Here is a 14283-nt window from a genome sequence, read left to right as displayed (position 1 = left end):
TCAGGGATGGCTGCCTTGGGCCCAGCTCATCTGGCCAAGGGTTGTCAGGATGTGGGAGCAGGGAGTAAAAGGAATTAAGGAGGACCTACAAGGAAGGTGTCATTCCCAGTCTCTGCAGAGCTTAGAGTCAGGAAGGGGCTGAAACCCCCTGTCACCATGCCCCAGCGTGGACTTGACGTGGGTCCCACCCTCTCATCCACCTGCAACAGACAACCTGGCAGAGAACTGGGCCCCACAGGTTCTGTCTGGCCCATCTCTTCCTCCTCTGCCTCTTCTCCAATGTCTGAGACCTTTGCCACCTGCCAGGTGATCATCCGTCCCCCACCCTGGCCTGTTCTCCTGCCCTCCGTCTAGCCCGCGCCGAGCCAAACCACATGGCCCCAGAAGCCGTCTCTAAAACCACACTCACGCTGCTCCCTGTCGCTGATCAGATCAGCCCCAACCCGCCGCACAGGCATCAGTCAGTGGTGGGTATTATTAGCCTCCCTCTGGTCAGCTAAGCTGGCCGAGCCCCGAGATGCCTCTGAGCTGGATTCCGGTTACTCCCAGGGGTGTGATCCCATGCTGCCTCTGAATGTCCCCACAATGGCTGGTTGCTCACTTAGTCAGGCTGAGTAAAAACCTTGGTCCTGGGAGCATCAGAGATAACTGACAGCATCTGCCCAGCATCCTGCACCTCCTGACACAGGGAGGCCACGCTGACAGGAAGCCCAGGCTTGAGGCGTCTGTTTTCTAACCGTCAGCTCCTGTCCCTCCGCTAACGGGGGTGGGGGGGCAGCAGGTCTGCTGCAGTGGGAGCCCGGTTCCCTCGCGTGTGCTGTCGGTCAGCTTTCAACTGAGCCGCTGTGTTTCTCCCTCTCTGGAATTTGCAAGCACACCAAAGGTTTATTTTTATTCCATGGCCATGAAATGTCCAAGAAGGCCCCTTAGGTCTCTGCTCAGGAGGGGGGAGCCCGCAGGGCAGAACTTCTTCCACATGCGCTCAGCTGTGGAAGCGGAAACCAAAGGCCGGGACAGGGATGCTGATGTCCGGACCACAGAGGGAGTGAGGTTAGGATCCTGGGGGCTTGCCAGCCAAGGCTGAGACTTTCTTTTCTTTCTACATCCCGGTGAAAGGAGCTTTCTGTGGTCTAAAGGCCCCCAAAGCAGCGGAGCTGAGAGCAAATCCCCTTCCTTATGTCTCTGACCCTTACCACGCTTCTGCGCAAATTAGAAGCCCTCACCTTTGCTCCCTGCATTGCAGACCCACACCAGGGTTCGCGGCCCGCCCACTGGACTGAGCTGGGTTTCTGTCCCATTCGCCTCTTGGCCAGGCACCCGGGGCACAGCAGCACAATTGCCCACACGCCGAGATTTTGGACTTGGTCTGGACACCAAGGCCGAGCCACGAGTGGTGGTTACTTCCTAGGAAAAAAAAAAACATACGGGTTGAAGATTGGGTTCTGGGAAACTTGTGAAAGGAAGAGAGGGTGGGTGGCCCACAGAAGCCTGCCATGGAGGGGAGTTCACTGCTCCAATCCCACAAAAGTCCCAAAGCACAATTTTTTTTTTCTCCCACCTGATAGCTCAAGATGGTATCTTGTTGGGCCCACAGCACTGAAATAGGAGGCCGGGAATGATGGTTCCTGTTACTTCTGTGCAGGGTCTCCAGTCAGGCAGACCTGGCTTTGAATCCTGACTGTGTCATACAGAGCAGTGGCACCCTAGACACATCACTGAAACTCTCTGAGCCTTACTTTCTTTATCTGTAAAATGGGACTTTTGCAGAGATGTGAAAATACTGGCCGAGTACTGGCTCTGAGTACTACACTCAGATTTTAGAGGCTCTGCAAATGGAAGATGATGGTCCCCTCAGGTGCAAACCAAAATAAAACAAAGCAAAACTGTAAGGTAAGAATAAGAATATATAGAAGGCTATGGTTTTTCTATTGGTGATTATATTGGTACTTTTAAACTTTTTTGAAAGATCAAATTTTTTTTTTGAAAATTATTTTTAGTGTTCCTGTTTCCTGGTGTTACAAGTACGCGCTTAGGCTGCCTGGTGGAAAATCACACGTTGCTGGTTTTATCTTTAGCCTTTCCCCTGGGCTCTCATACCAAGACTAGGAGACATACTGTGTGGTCAGATAGAAACTCTTCTTCCCACGTCAGTATCCTGCAGCTGCTGGCCAACTTGTCCGTCCGCCCCTGGAGGCTGTCAGCTCCCCGAGGGCAGGGACCACGTAGGTTCTGAGTCATCCTCTTCCCCCGGTGCCTAGCATGGAGCGCAGCATGGGTATTTCAGCACACTTCCCTGAAAACAGCCCGCCCAGGCTTAGTTTTACATACACTGTTCACACCCAGTCCTCCAACTGGGGTCCTCTTCCAGGACGTCCTTCCTTATGGGGGGACCCTCGCCCACGCCAGGGGCACCAGGTGGGGCATGGCTGAAGGAAGGAGTCGTATTTGACTTGTACATGTCCTTGAATGCCGAGAAAAAGAGTTTAGAAACAGAATTCAGCTGATTTTGTGTTTCCCCAGTTCAGAATTGAAACTCAAAACTGGGAGCTGTAGGAAGGTAGGTTTGGGCTGTTTAAGGGACAGACTTTTTATATTGTTTCTGTCTGCACATGGAGGAGGCTGCCTGGGAAAGTAGTGAGCTCCCCAGGACGGTGGGGTCAGATGGAGGCTGGCCAGTTGCCCGTCCGAGGACACAACGTACCAGGACTGGTCTGGCAGGGGAGCTGCAGACTGCAGCCCCTCTGTTCTCTCAGTTCTTAGGAGCTGAGGGAGCCAGGGAAAGGAGTGCTTCCCTAGTGTAACACAGCCTGCACTCGGAGTTAGAAAACTTCTTCTTGCTCAGTCTTCACCACCTACCAGCCCGGTGGTTGTGTGGACATTTGAGTTTCCCTCTGAGACCTTCCCTCACTCTGTGTTGTTCTGTGCCTAGAGGAGCGGGGGAGGGGGGGCGACATTGGACCTCCTGGACAGGACGGTGTGAGCGCCCTGGCTCTCTGGCTTCCAGATATCCAGCCGGCAGAGGGGCAGGCCGCAGCCGGTGGGGTGAGAGGAGGCTGGGAAGGAGTGTGTGGCCACCTCCCAAGGTGGACAGGGGCTGCACCTGTCCCAGACAGTTAATCCCCACCTGCTCCTCCTGTCCCTCCAGCCCTGGGGACAGTGGCAGCTTCCCTGCACAGTTGCTGGCCTGGGGTTCTTCAGTATCCAAGCTGAGTCTCCCTGACTGCTGCCCATACCTGCTAAGACCCCTTCCCCAAGCCCTCTGTGACCACCCTTTCCGAGAGTGCCATCTATTCTCTGCAGACCCATAGCCTCTCTAGGCCTCCGTTTCCTCACTTGTAAAGGGAGTTTTAAAAAAATCCGCCTCAAGGCTTGTTGGCTCACACTGTGAGGCTAACGTGAGTTGCTGTGAGTGCAGACTCCTGCTCGGGAGGGTGGGGCGGGTGCGCAGGGGATGCCCAGTCTGTGCCAGCCCCCTGGCCCAGCCACACAGCTCCCCCCGGGTGGGGCCGTCCAGATCCTCATTTCCTGACCCAGGTTCAGTTACCCAGCTGTGAGCTTGCAGTGGCCCCTCTGCAGGGAGCTGCCCCCCTGACTGAGCTGGCCCACACCGGCCCGTCCCTCCCCTTCCTTCCTGTGGAGTGGCTAGGAGGCCCTCCGTGCACTTCAGTGAAGGGAAGAGTATCTGTGAGTCATTTTCCAGGGAGTCCCCCTGCCCCCCTGCCCAGGGCGTGGCCAGGGGTGAGAAAAGCTGGAGGCAAAGATGTTCAAAAGGACCCACTAAGATCATTCTTGCTTCAAAATAGACAGTGAAAATAAACAAGAAAAATCTGTCCAGTTAATACAAATACCTAAGATATTTTTTCCATGTTCTGAAATTTGTTCACTCATGGAGGACATGCTGTTTATAGCCACGATCACAGCGTACATAACGTTCTGTGCTGAACTTTTCCACACGTTCATCACACCCTCTGGTGTTTCCAGAGAGTCTTCACAGTGGCCACTGTTGGTGGCCGTGGAATATTTACTCAGCAAATTAACACAGAGTTTACAAAGTCGCTCGCCTGTTACAACTTTGCATGGGTAGCTCTGGTTTCCTGCCACTGAATCATTTCCTTGGCACAACCCTCCCCGCCAGGGTGACCACCTGGAAGAGCGTGAACGTGGCTGTAGTTCCTAACGTGGTCGCCGTGGTCCAGGAAGACTGCATCCACGCACTCTTCTGCAGAGCGTGACCAGAGTAGTTTCAACACCAAGCCGTCACTCTAAGCATGTTTTTACCAACTTAGTAGGTGAAAAATTCGAGGTTTTTCCCCAATTTCGTAGGTGAAAAATTCGAGGTACGTGGAGATTATTTTAAATGGCACTTACTTTAATTATTTTAACGGTGCAAATGTTTCCCTACTGGCTTGTTGTGTGTTTATACGTGTGACATGTATAGATGCTGCACATTCCATGTGTGTTTGCTCATGCCTGAATGGTCTGTGTTGTTTAAACTGATTCATGGACAGGGGGTTGAGAGGGTGTGGTTTTTGTCAGTAATTTGCCAATAATCTTCTTGCCTGCCATCCTTGTTGGCATTTAGAGTTGAAGAGGACCCGTCATCCTGCCCCATTTTGAGGCTCTGAGCAGCAAGGCCCACTGTCCCCTGAAAGTACCCCAGTGTCCATACTTTGAAATGGAAAGCAGCCATCTCCTCTGGGGAGTCTTTTTCTTTCCCAAGTCGAGCATCCTGGCCGCCTGCAGAGAGCAGAGCCAGCAGGGTCAGACCCGTTAGGTCAGATCCCAGCTCTGTCATGTCCCAGCCACTTGCTGGTCAGCCGCTTAGACAGCCAAATGGCCTCTCTAAACTTCAGTCTCTTAGTTTTGATGGGGGTTGGGGGTAAAGTAACCACTATGAAAATGTAGTGTCAGGTTTGGAGGGGGTGATGTCGACTCCTACCAGCTTACAGATAGGCAAGCATTAGCCAAGAAGCCGTGAATCAAAACATAGTTCCTAAATACTGGCAGCCCAAACGTAAAATACAAGGCTTGGAGCCTTGATTTGGGGCATTAAAAAAATAAAATCAGTAAAAACTGAGACGCATCAGCTGTCGCCCATCAAGCCTCCGGGACACAGGGAAGTTCTGGCTCAGCCCCGTCGCCACTACTTCTGTTCTGCATAACTCTGCTGACTTCTTGTTCCACAGGCAGCTTCAGCAGCAGCAGGCGGAGCTGGAAGTGCACCAGAGAGATGGGCTGTCATCCTATGACTTATCCCAGGTGAACTTCTGGAAAACTTTCCCAGTTGGAACTGTCTCCAACCCAAAGGACTAGGGACTAAATTCAACCCTTAGCTTGAGCCTCTCAGCCTAGTAGGTGCTGTTGCTCCCTCCACCCACAGTGCAGAGCATCTGGCCCCCGGTGGTGCGGGGGCTGGGGGTGGGGGCGTCTCCTGTGACTCTTCCATGCAGAGCTGAGCCATGAAGAGCACAAATATGTGAAGATGGGGTGAAGCACCGTGAGCCGTGGTCAGCTGGTCCTGGGACATCAGAGGGCCCATTGGAACATCAGAGGCTGTGCAGGACCTCTGGTGCCCACGTATTCGGAGGCCGGCCAGTGCTGTCCTGAACCTTCACCCTCCAGCCTCCTCGCTGCTTTCCCCTCATTTGGTCTGAGCGCCCCTCAGCACACATCCTCCTGTCACGCGCCCTGCCTCCCACTTCACCGGCACTGTCTCCATCCCTCCTCCACCTCCCCCGTCCCCCATCCCTTCTCCTCTTCTTGTCCTCTTCTCACTGCTTCTGGCCCTAGAGACTCGCAGCTTGTGTTAGTATTTGGCCTCTCTCTTAAACTAAACGTTATGTTCACCTTTCCTGATCTTTAAACTAAGTTGATTATTTTTATTTATCTCCCTTCAAGTGATCAGTGTGACTCCAGTGACCTTCCTGTGACCTCGTGTTCACACCCCAACCCCATCTGTTCTTGGCTTTCATCTACAGAAAGCTCCCCCCTTACAAAACGTCCAAACCGGAAATGCCCGCGATTCTGAGGGAGGGGCCCCGGTGGAGGAGAACGGGAAACTGCTGCAGGTGTCTGTGCCTCACGCGTGGGATGTGCTCTCATGTTTTCGTGTGCAAACAGGTTCCTGTCCCCAACCTTCCAGCTGGTGTTCACGAGGCCGGAAAGTCTGTAGAAAAGGCAGATGCAATCTTCTCCCAGGAACGAGATCCACGTTTTGCTGAGATGTTTGCAGGAATCAGTGCATGTAAGTTTCCAAAGGGTGCTGAGCTTGTGAGGGTGTGGGGTTTTGCGTGGCTCTCCGGCCGTCTGGAGGCAGCCAGCCTTGAGGGAGAGTGCCTCGGAGGGCGACTTTACAGTGACTGCTACGGGGTGTACAAGGCTCACCAAGTACACGGTCCTGGCAGAGCCTCTCTAGCCCGGTCTTGCCTCTCACGTCCCCGTTCCCTGGGGCAACCAGCCTGGGCCCTCTGACATCTCATCTTCAAAATTTAAGGAATTGGAATAAATGAGCTCTACTCATTTTAGAGTTTTAACTCTAAACTTTAAACTACTCAGTTTAGTTTTAGCAAGCCGAAGACGTGGCCCTGGTTAAAAAAAAAAAATCTCTAATGTAGAGAGGACCATGTTGTAAAATAAAAATATGCAGTAAAAAGAGAAATAAAAAGTATCCACCATCTCACCACCTGGATTTAATCTTCTTCAACTTTTTCAAGGTTATCCTTTCTGTCTTTTCCTACACATACAAATTCTTTTTATATACAGAGTTGAGCTCATACTGTTGGGTAGCTTACTTTTTTTACATGACAATTTATTATGAACATCTCCCCAGATCATTAAACAATCTAAATCATTTTAATCACTTGCATTGAGTTCCAACTGCATGGACTTTCCACAGTTAACCCTTCATGGTCACTAGGGTGAAGGGAGAAACTAGCCAGCTCATGGCTGCAGTGGAGTGTGGGAAACGCCGTGACCGGAAGGGAACCCCAGTGGTGTCCTCCCAGGACTAACCAGCTGAGGACAGCGTGGGCCAAGCGGAGGACACAGAGGCCCCGGGCTGCTGGAAGAGGGCAGATCTCAGTCCTCCTGATGCCAGCATGCGCGGCGGAAGACCGCAGCCCTCGTTCCCACTTGGCTGTGGACCAAATGCTAAGAACACAGGGAGCACACTGGAGCTACCTGCACTGAGGGCAGTGGGTGCCGGCCCAACATAAAGTCCAGCTGCCAATGGAAAACAGACCTGTTAGCACAAGGGAGCTCCCTGCTGTCGGTTCCCACCGACCGTGCAGAAGGGCCACTCGCCTGCACCAGTATTTCCTTGACTTTTTAACATGGAAATATAGTTTCATCTGGAAAGAGGAAACAATAGGACATCTCAGAGGTTCCCCTTCCTCCCAGAGAAGGCTGAAATATCTGACCAGATACCCCCAGCGTTTCTGGGAAATCCATTTGAAATTTTAATAGTCTACAAACATAGACGCCTTCTCATAAGGATGACAAAATGGGGAAAATCAACAGAAAAGAAAAAAGCAAAGGAAAATACGTAGCCCCCAAATTTTTCCATCAACCAAGCTGCTTTCATATATGAAAAAACAAACAAACAAACAAACAAAAAACAGAAAGACCGTCTCAGACATGCACTGTCTACTTCTACTTCTTGGAAGTAATTTCTTACTTGTGCTTGTTTGGGAAATGAATCAAAATATGGGACACCAGAATGGAAGTGATCAGTTGGAAAAGAATTAGTGATGAAAAATGACACTGCTAACACCTGGAATTAGTATAAAAATTGTTAGAAGATACAAAAGCTGTTTTAAAATAAATAAAAACCAGAGTCCGATCAGTTCAGCAGAAATCCAGACATGCTTTGGACAGGGGAACTAGAAACAGAAATTTCTTGTATGTACTATTTTATCTCTGATATTTATAAAGATTCTAGGGAAATGGGAGGGCCTTTTGGGGAGCCCTGGGCACCTCAGCTTACCAGAAGGAGTGAGCGTTCACGTTCCCACTCCTGTTTCTCAAACTGCCACAGAAAGCACCCTCTTCTTCATGTAAGCGCTAAGCAGCCCAGCTGGGGTTTCAGCCCGTTTCTTCAGCCTCCCCCTCTGGGAGACACTGCTGAGCTGAGTTCTCTACGAACCATCCTGTCGTGGCAGAAAAGCATCATATCACGCATCCTATGTGGGCCTGAGTGTCTTCCCTTGTATGAGGAGCTCTGCCTCTCCAAGAAACCCTTGTGGAAGGTCAAGGAACACAGGTCAGGGCTGCCCCAGGGTATCCGGTCCCTGGCCCATGTCAGTCAGCACCTGCTGGGAGAGGGCAGCGGGGGCGGGCAGGGTTCTGGGCCCCTAGAAGGAGGGTTGGGCGCGGACTCAGGCCCCAGGTCCTCCCTTGCTGGCTCGTGACCTTGGACAAACTGAGCCTCAGAGTTCACACTAGCAGGTGAGAGCAAACATTTAGTTGCTGTTTGCTTTGAGATCAGCCCCTATTCTGTTATGATCACTGTCTTTCCAATAGGGAGACTGAGGCAGAGGTGGGTTAAACAGCATGTCCAAGGCCACACCCCTGACGAACAGGGCAGAGCTGGGCCTTAGAGTTTGTCGTTCTAACCGTTGCTCTGTGCTTCCTCTCACACAACATGAGATGTGTCATTCCCACCAGGGAGAGTAGGACCTCGTAAACTAGCATCTGAGGGAGAGCTCTCATTAGTTCTTTTCATCTTCCCGACTCCAGAAGGGCCTGCCTTCAGGTGGCTTGTGGCCTCAGAGCTGCAGAGGACAGCCTGGGGCCCTCGTGAGCAGGGAGGCCTGGGAGATAAGCGTGCGGAGGCCGGGAGGGAGCAGGCCGCCTGCGGATGGACTGCCCTGGGCCTGGGCCCTCCTGCTTGTGTGTGCCAACCCCCACACCTGTTCACCTGTTCGCGGGGCTCCCTGCCCTGGGGTCTGTAGGGCAGGAGCCCCTCAAATGTGACCCTTGCTCTGCTTTTCCCAGCGGAGAAGAAGATGATGAGCTCAGCCTCGGCAGCGGGAACCCAGCAGATCTACTCCCAGGGAAGCCCGTTCCCCGCCGGACACTCGGGGAAAGCCTTCAGGTATGGGCTGGGGAGGGCGGAAGGGGGCAGAAAGAGGCCCCTCACCACTGAATCCCTGGGTTTCAGAACTTGGCTCTGTGTGCAGCAAATCCTGCAAACATCACCTCGTGGTTCCCCATCAGTAGGTCCTGGACCAGGCTGAGGATTCTGGTGCCTCTGGTTCTGCCCTGAGAGCCCTCAGTGAGTTACCATAAATATATAGTGGCGGTTACTGTTTCTCAGATGTGAGGGGTGCCAGCCACTGTGTTCTGTAGTGGTACCTGCCAGGGAGAAGGGAGTGAGTTGGCCTCTAGTCAGGACCCAGATGGAGCGGAGCGGGGGACACCTGACAAGGCAGCAGGAAGTGCCCTGTCCCCGGGTTCCCAGAGGCCATGGCCATCTCCAAGGGGGAGAGGACAACTTCACCCACCATGTCTGGGATCTCAGCCTTTAGGGCCACTCCTGGGAGGTACAGGCAGGATGCCCGGTCTTCCCGAGGCTTGGTTCTTAGCATCAAGGGCCTCTTGTAGGTCATTGAGGAAGCAGCGAAAACACCACTAGAGGCGAGGCCTGGCTCCAGTGCCTGCCAGGGAAACAGGAGCTGAGGCTGGGAGAATGGCCGGAGGAGAGATGGGCAGCCTTCAGGGAGAATGTGTGGGCACTCATGAGAGCCCATCCAGTGCCCCCAAACCCATGCCCAGGAGGGTGGGGCTCCCTATTCAGCCCACTCTCTGGCTAACTTGGCCAAAGCTGAGTTTCCAGATGAGATGCAGGCAGGGACTGAGGCTGGGCAGGTGGGACCAGCCACCCCAGGGAGCAGTGCCTGCTGGGGATTGCCCTCACTAACGGGATGAGGCTCTCGCTTCCACACTGGTCCGTGGACGGACCTCCTACCTGCCACGGCTGGTGGCGGGTAGTGTGCCAGCCGTGCCCAGGAGCGGCAGGCTTGAGATCTTGGAGCGGCTCTGACCAGTGCTGCAGCCGGGCCTCGCCGATTGCAGCCTGTTCCGAGGCTCTGGGGAACCCTGGCCACAGGCAGCGACTGTCTGATCTGGGGACAGGAGGACAAGATGGCAGCCCCCAGGGAGCTGTTCCTGAACCACAGTCACAGCCGGTCACCCAGCTCTGCTGAGCATTGGCCAAGGCTGCAGACTTCTCTCCTGCTGCTGCGTTCCTCATCCACTCAGCGCGGTGACCAGCGGTGGTTCTGTGCCAGGCTCTGCGCCAGCCTCTGTCCGGGCCCGTGTTTACCGAGTCCTCGTAACACTTGCTGCTCATCCTCCAGTCTTGACAAAGGGCAGCAGGGACGGAGCAGAGGCCAGAGGTGACGAGGAGCAGCCTGAGGCAGCATGGCTGGGAAAGGCCTGGAGGCAGAAGTCAGGGTGCCACCTGACGAGGGGACAGGGCACGCAGGCACCAGGGATGTGCTGAGCGAAGCCTGGGAGGCAGGAGCTATGGGGAGGCTTCGAGTCCGGGAGAAGCAGAATGAAGCTGCAGGGACTTTGAGTGCTGCACTCAGGAGTTTGGGCTCCATCACTCATGACTTGTGGGGGAAGAGGGACTTGAGGACACAGGGTCCTGGAGGAAGTTCGGGGCGTGGTGGCATGGGGCACAGACCTGGGGAGCGAGGCTACAGGCAGGTGCTCAAGACACGCGGTCTGGCTGGAGGTGCGGGGCCTGTCACAGAAACAGAAGGTGGGCCTGGGGGCTTTCTGCCAGGACCCCTTCCCCAGGGCCAGCAGTGCTGCCGCCGGCTCTCCTCAGTCAGAGCTGCCAGGGCCCCGAGCGCTGAGGGGGTGGAGGAGAGGCCCCCACGGGGAACAGGGACCAGGAAAGGGCCTCCGGGCTCACGCACTCTCAGGCGGGAGAATGGGAAAGGAGGGCGGCCGCTGAGGCAGAGATCTCAGGAGGACGCGAGTGACCTTCCCCTGGACGCTGGTTGCGCCGGGACGCCCCGGGCCCTGTTCTCAGAAGGGCCAGGCAGCTTACAAAACACACTGTAATACAGTTAGTAAGATCGTGCCGCGTTTTCTCTGCTGGTCTATAACCTGCCTCTCTTCAAAACCCGGCTGAAAACCCGCCTCCACCACAGCCTCCGCGATCAGCCCGCTTCCTCCCACTTGAGTCGCTCGTGGGCACCCAGCACTTTGTGCAGAGCAAGTCCCAGCGAGGCAGGAGCAAGGTCCTGAAGCGGAACGGAAGTCTCCCCCAGCTCTCCGTCTGGGAGGGGCTCGTTGTGCAATTAGCGCAGCTGGGAGGGTCTCACGGAAGACGCGCCTCGCTGGGGCAGGCCCAGCGGTAGAGGCAGCGAGCGATCAGGGCCCCAGCCTGGGCGGGCGGACAGCCCGCGGGACGTGCAGCGGGCGGCGGATGGAGGCTTGTTGGCTTCAGTTGAAGGTTAACTTGGGGGCAGAAGAGGTGAACAGCAGTATGCCCTGCGGGGCTGGCCCAGGCCCCTCAGCAGACTTCCACTGACAGGCTCTTTTTTCTGAAAGCCTGTGTCCTATTTCCTCAATCCTTAAACCTCCTAGGTGCCCCAGAGGAACAAATTAACCAGAGCACAAAGAGCAACCAAGACTGATTTTTATTCTAAGAAGCTTCCCCCTTCCTATGCATCATCTGTTGAAAGCAAAAGACACACACAGGGCGGGATCGAGGCTGCACAGAGGAGGGGGCAGGAGACCCTGTGGGGAGACAGGCAGCGCCCTGGGGGAGAGGAGACTGGGCTCCCCGCCAGGGGCCTCCGGTGCAGGCCGGGCGCGTGGTGGGGGGCGCCTCCCCAGGACAAGTGCATTGTCTTCTCTGGCAGCTCTTCGGTGGTTCACGTGCCCGGAGTGAATGACATCCAGTCGTCCTCCTCTACGAGCCAGAACATGTCCCAGATCTCCCGGCAGCTAAACCAGAGTCAGGTGGCGTGGACAGGGAGTCGGCCACCCTTTCCCGGACAGGTATGGGCATTGGTGATGGCATCGCCCCTGGGTGCTCAGAGGGCACAGAGCACCTGAGCTGTGCTCTCTTGGGACCCCGGCTTTGAGAACGGGTCAGCTCACTGAACTGGAGCACCGGCCACCCTAAGGGCACTTTGAGAACTGGGTCCCCAGCAGTGGTGCTGAGTCTGGGGGACATCCTGGGGAACCTGAGGGAGGGAGCAGATGCACAGAGACCCTCCATCAGGAGCCAGCCTCCTACCACTCTGGACCTCTGTTTCCTCGGCCCAGGAGTGCATAAGAACACCAACCCCAGGACATGTGCAGCTCCCTGCGGTCCCCCTGAGGACGGGTGTCCACTGGGCTGAGGGAGTTCTCGGTATTCATAGTGCCAAGGCCCCCGTAACTGGAAGGCATAGGACCCAGATCATTGTAGCCCTGAGGGTAACTTCACCCAGACCTGCCCCAAAGGTCCAGGGCCTGAGTCCCGTGGTTCTTGGGCCCCACACTTTGGTCTGATCCAAGGCCTTGTGTCCCACAGGCTAGAAGGGCCACTGGAGTCGCTACCAACCCCAAGCAGGACTGCCACTGCCGGCTGTACCTGCAGGCAGCAGTGACCAGCCTGGGCCATGGGGCACTGGGGTGGGGGACCTGCTGGTGATACCTGCCGTCTCTTTGCTTTGTCCTGATTGTAGCAAATCCCCTCTCAGTCCAGCAAGACCCAGTCTTCTCCCTTTGGGATTGGAACGAGCCACACCTACCCGGCAGACCCCTCCTCCTACAGTCCTCTGTCCAGCCCGGCTACCTCCTCGCCAAGCGGAAACGCCTACTCCAGTCTTGCCAACAGGACTCCTGGGTTCGGTAGGTGGGGAATGAGGGAAGGAATTCCTGGGAAAGCCGACAAAGATGCTTTCTGAGCATTCTGAGTTTGGGGGTCGGAGCCCCAAGCTCCCAGAATCCTAGGACCAGGTCTGGAGGCTTTCAAGCTTCTTCTCTCTGGCTGTAAGGAGGCCAGTGTTGTCCCAAGAGACTGGCTGCTTAGGCCTGGGCTCTGTGGATTGACTTTGTCATTTTCAAGGCCCTGGGACTCTACTTCTGTGTGCTGATGTCACCTGAATGCTGTTTTAACCCTTTATGGCCCTTAGCAAGGACTTTCACGTCACCCAAGTGAGAAACCCTGGAGTCTTGTTTTAAAAAACCAGAGACTTATAGGTTAGAGGGATGACCAATCGTGTAAGTAAATCGTGTAAATAGTAAGCATTGTAAAGCTCTCTCTCTTTTTAATATTAAAAGAGGGACCCTATCCCATGTGAGAGCATCTGGCCTAGCTTTGCTTACAAAGCCTCAGGCCATAAAGGGTTAAGTAAGCGGTCCTTCCGGTGCACGTCCCAGGAGCCCCCGCCACTGCTCATGCTGCAGGTGTTTAACAAACCCCCTCCCAGGGAGGGCCCCGTGTCACAGAGGAGGGGCTCGGAGGGGACCACGGCGCCGGTAAGAAGCCCGTGCTGGTGCCCCTCCTGCCGCAGTGCTGTCCGCGGGGACACCCAGCAGTGTGGCTCAGGGGGCGTCTCTCTGCAGGGCGGGCCACTCTCAGGCGAGCGAAGCTGAGCCCAACATCTGAATTTCCATTTGGCGAGTTACAGGCCTCCATTTAAACTGTGTCAGCCTTGGGGAAAATGCCCTGCCCTGTCCCTCGCCCCTGCTGTCCCCTGCTGTGGAGCTGTCAGCTGCTGCCACCCCCCCCCCGCGCCCCCACGGCTAACAGCGGCACTTCTGGCCCCTTGGGTCTCGGGACACGGCATTTCCCGGCTCCCTGTCTGCCTCTTCTCCTTGGATTCAGCTGCCCTTTGGCGTTAATCCCACGTACTTGTAACCAGGTTCTCCTGTTCAGCCTTTAAATATCCTTGCCAGTTGATTCAGTGATTTTTAGAAGCACAGTGCTGGATTTTAGAAAGGAGACGCCCCGAGGCAGTTGCTTTCAAGTCAGCCAGGTGCTCTACTTCAAAACCACTGACTCCCCGGAGGGCTGCACCCCCCTGCAGCCCCTGCACGGGCTCCCTCCGCCGGGGGTGGAGAGACCCTGGGCCTGGGCCTGAAGGTGGGCCCAGGCACACTCGGGGGGCGGGCCCCTGGTCCTTCCTGGAAGCAAGGGCCCTTCTGACACAGACCTACTCACCAAGCCCTCCTGGGTGCCAGGCCCTGTGCTGATCCTGGGAAACAGAGGGGAGGAGACTCAGTTCTGACCCGGAGAAGATCACAGTGCAGAGACCAAGACAGGGGAGA

At 55.3% G+C, this 14283-nt stretch overlaps 1 protein-coding gene across 5 annotated transcripts in view; it reads left to right on the top strand.

Moving 5' to 3' along the window:
• The window catches only part of ARNT2 (aryl hydrocarbon receptor nuclear translocator 2), a 163966-nt gene that overhangs the window by 135012 nt on the left and 14671 nt on the right, over positions 1 to 14283 (top strand). For 3 of the 5 annotated variants that reach the window (XM_074354186.1, XM_074354188.1, XM_074354191.1), the window contains exons 13-17: positions 5187 to 5259; positions 6121 to 6244; positions 8995 to 9094; positions 11883 to 12021; positions 12696 to 12861. In XM_074354186.1, the coding sequence (XP_074210287.1) occupies positions 5187 to 5259; positions 6121 to 6244; positions 8995 to 9094; positions 11883 to 12021; positions 12696 to 12861 (602 nt within the window). The remainder of the gene's footprint in view (positions 1 to 5186; positions 5260 to 6120; positions 6245 to 8994; positions 9095 to 11882; positions 12022 to 12695; positions 12862 to 14283) is intronic. The other 2 variants (XM_074354187.1, XM_074354189.1) reach the window with 1 other exon arrangement.

Source organism: Camelus bactrianus, chromosome 27 (genome assembly GCF_048773025.1).
Source record: "Camelus bactrianus isolate YW-2024 breed Bactrian camel chromosome 27, ASM4877302v1, whole genome shotgun sequence".
NCBI lineage: Eukaryota > Metazoa > Chordata > Mammalia > Artiodactyla > Camelidae > Camelus > Camelus bactrianus.
This window is presented reverse-complemented; position numbering and strand designations above follow the sequence as displayed.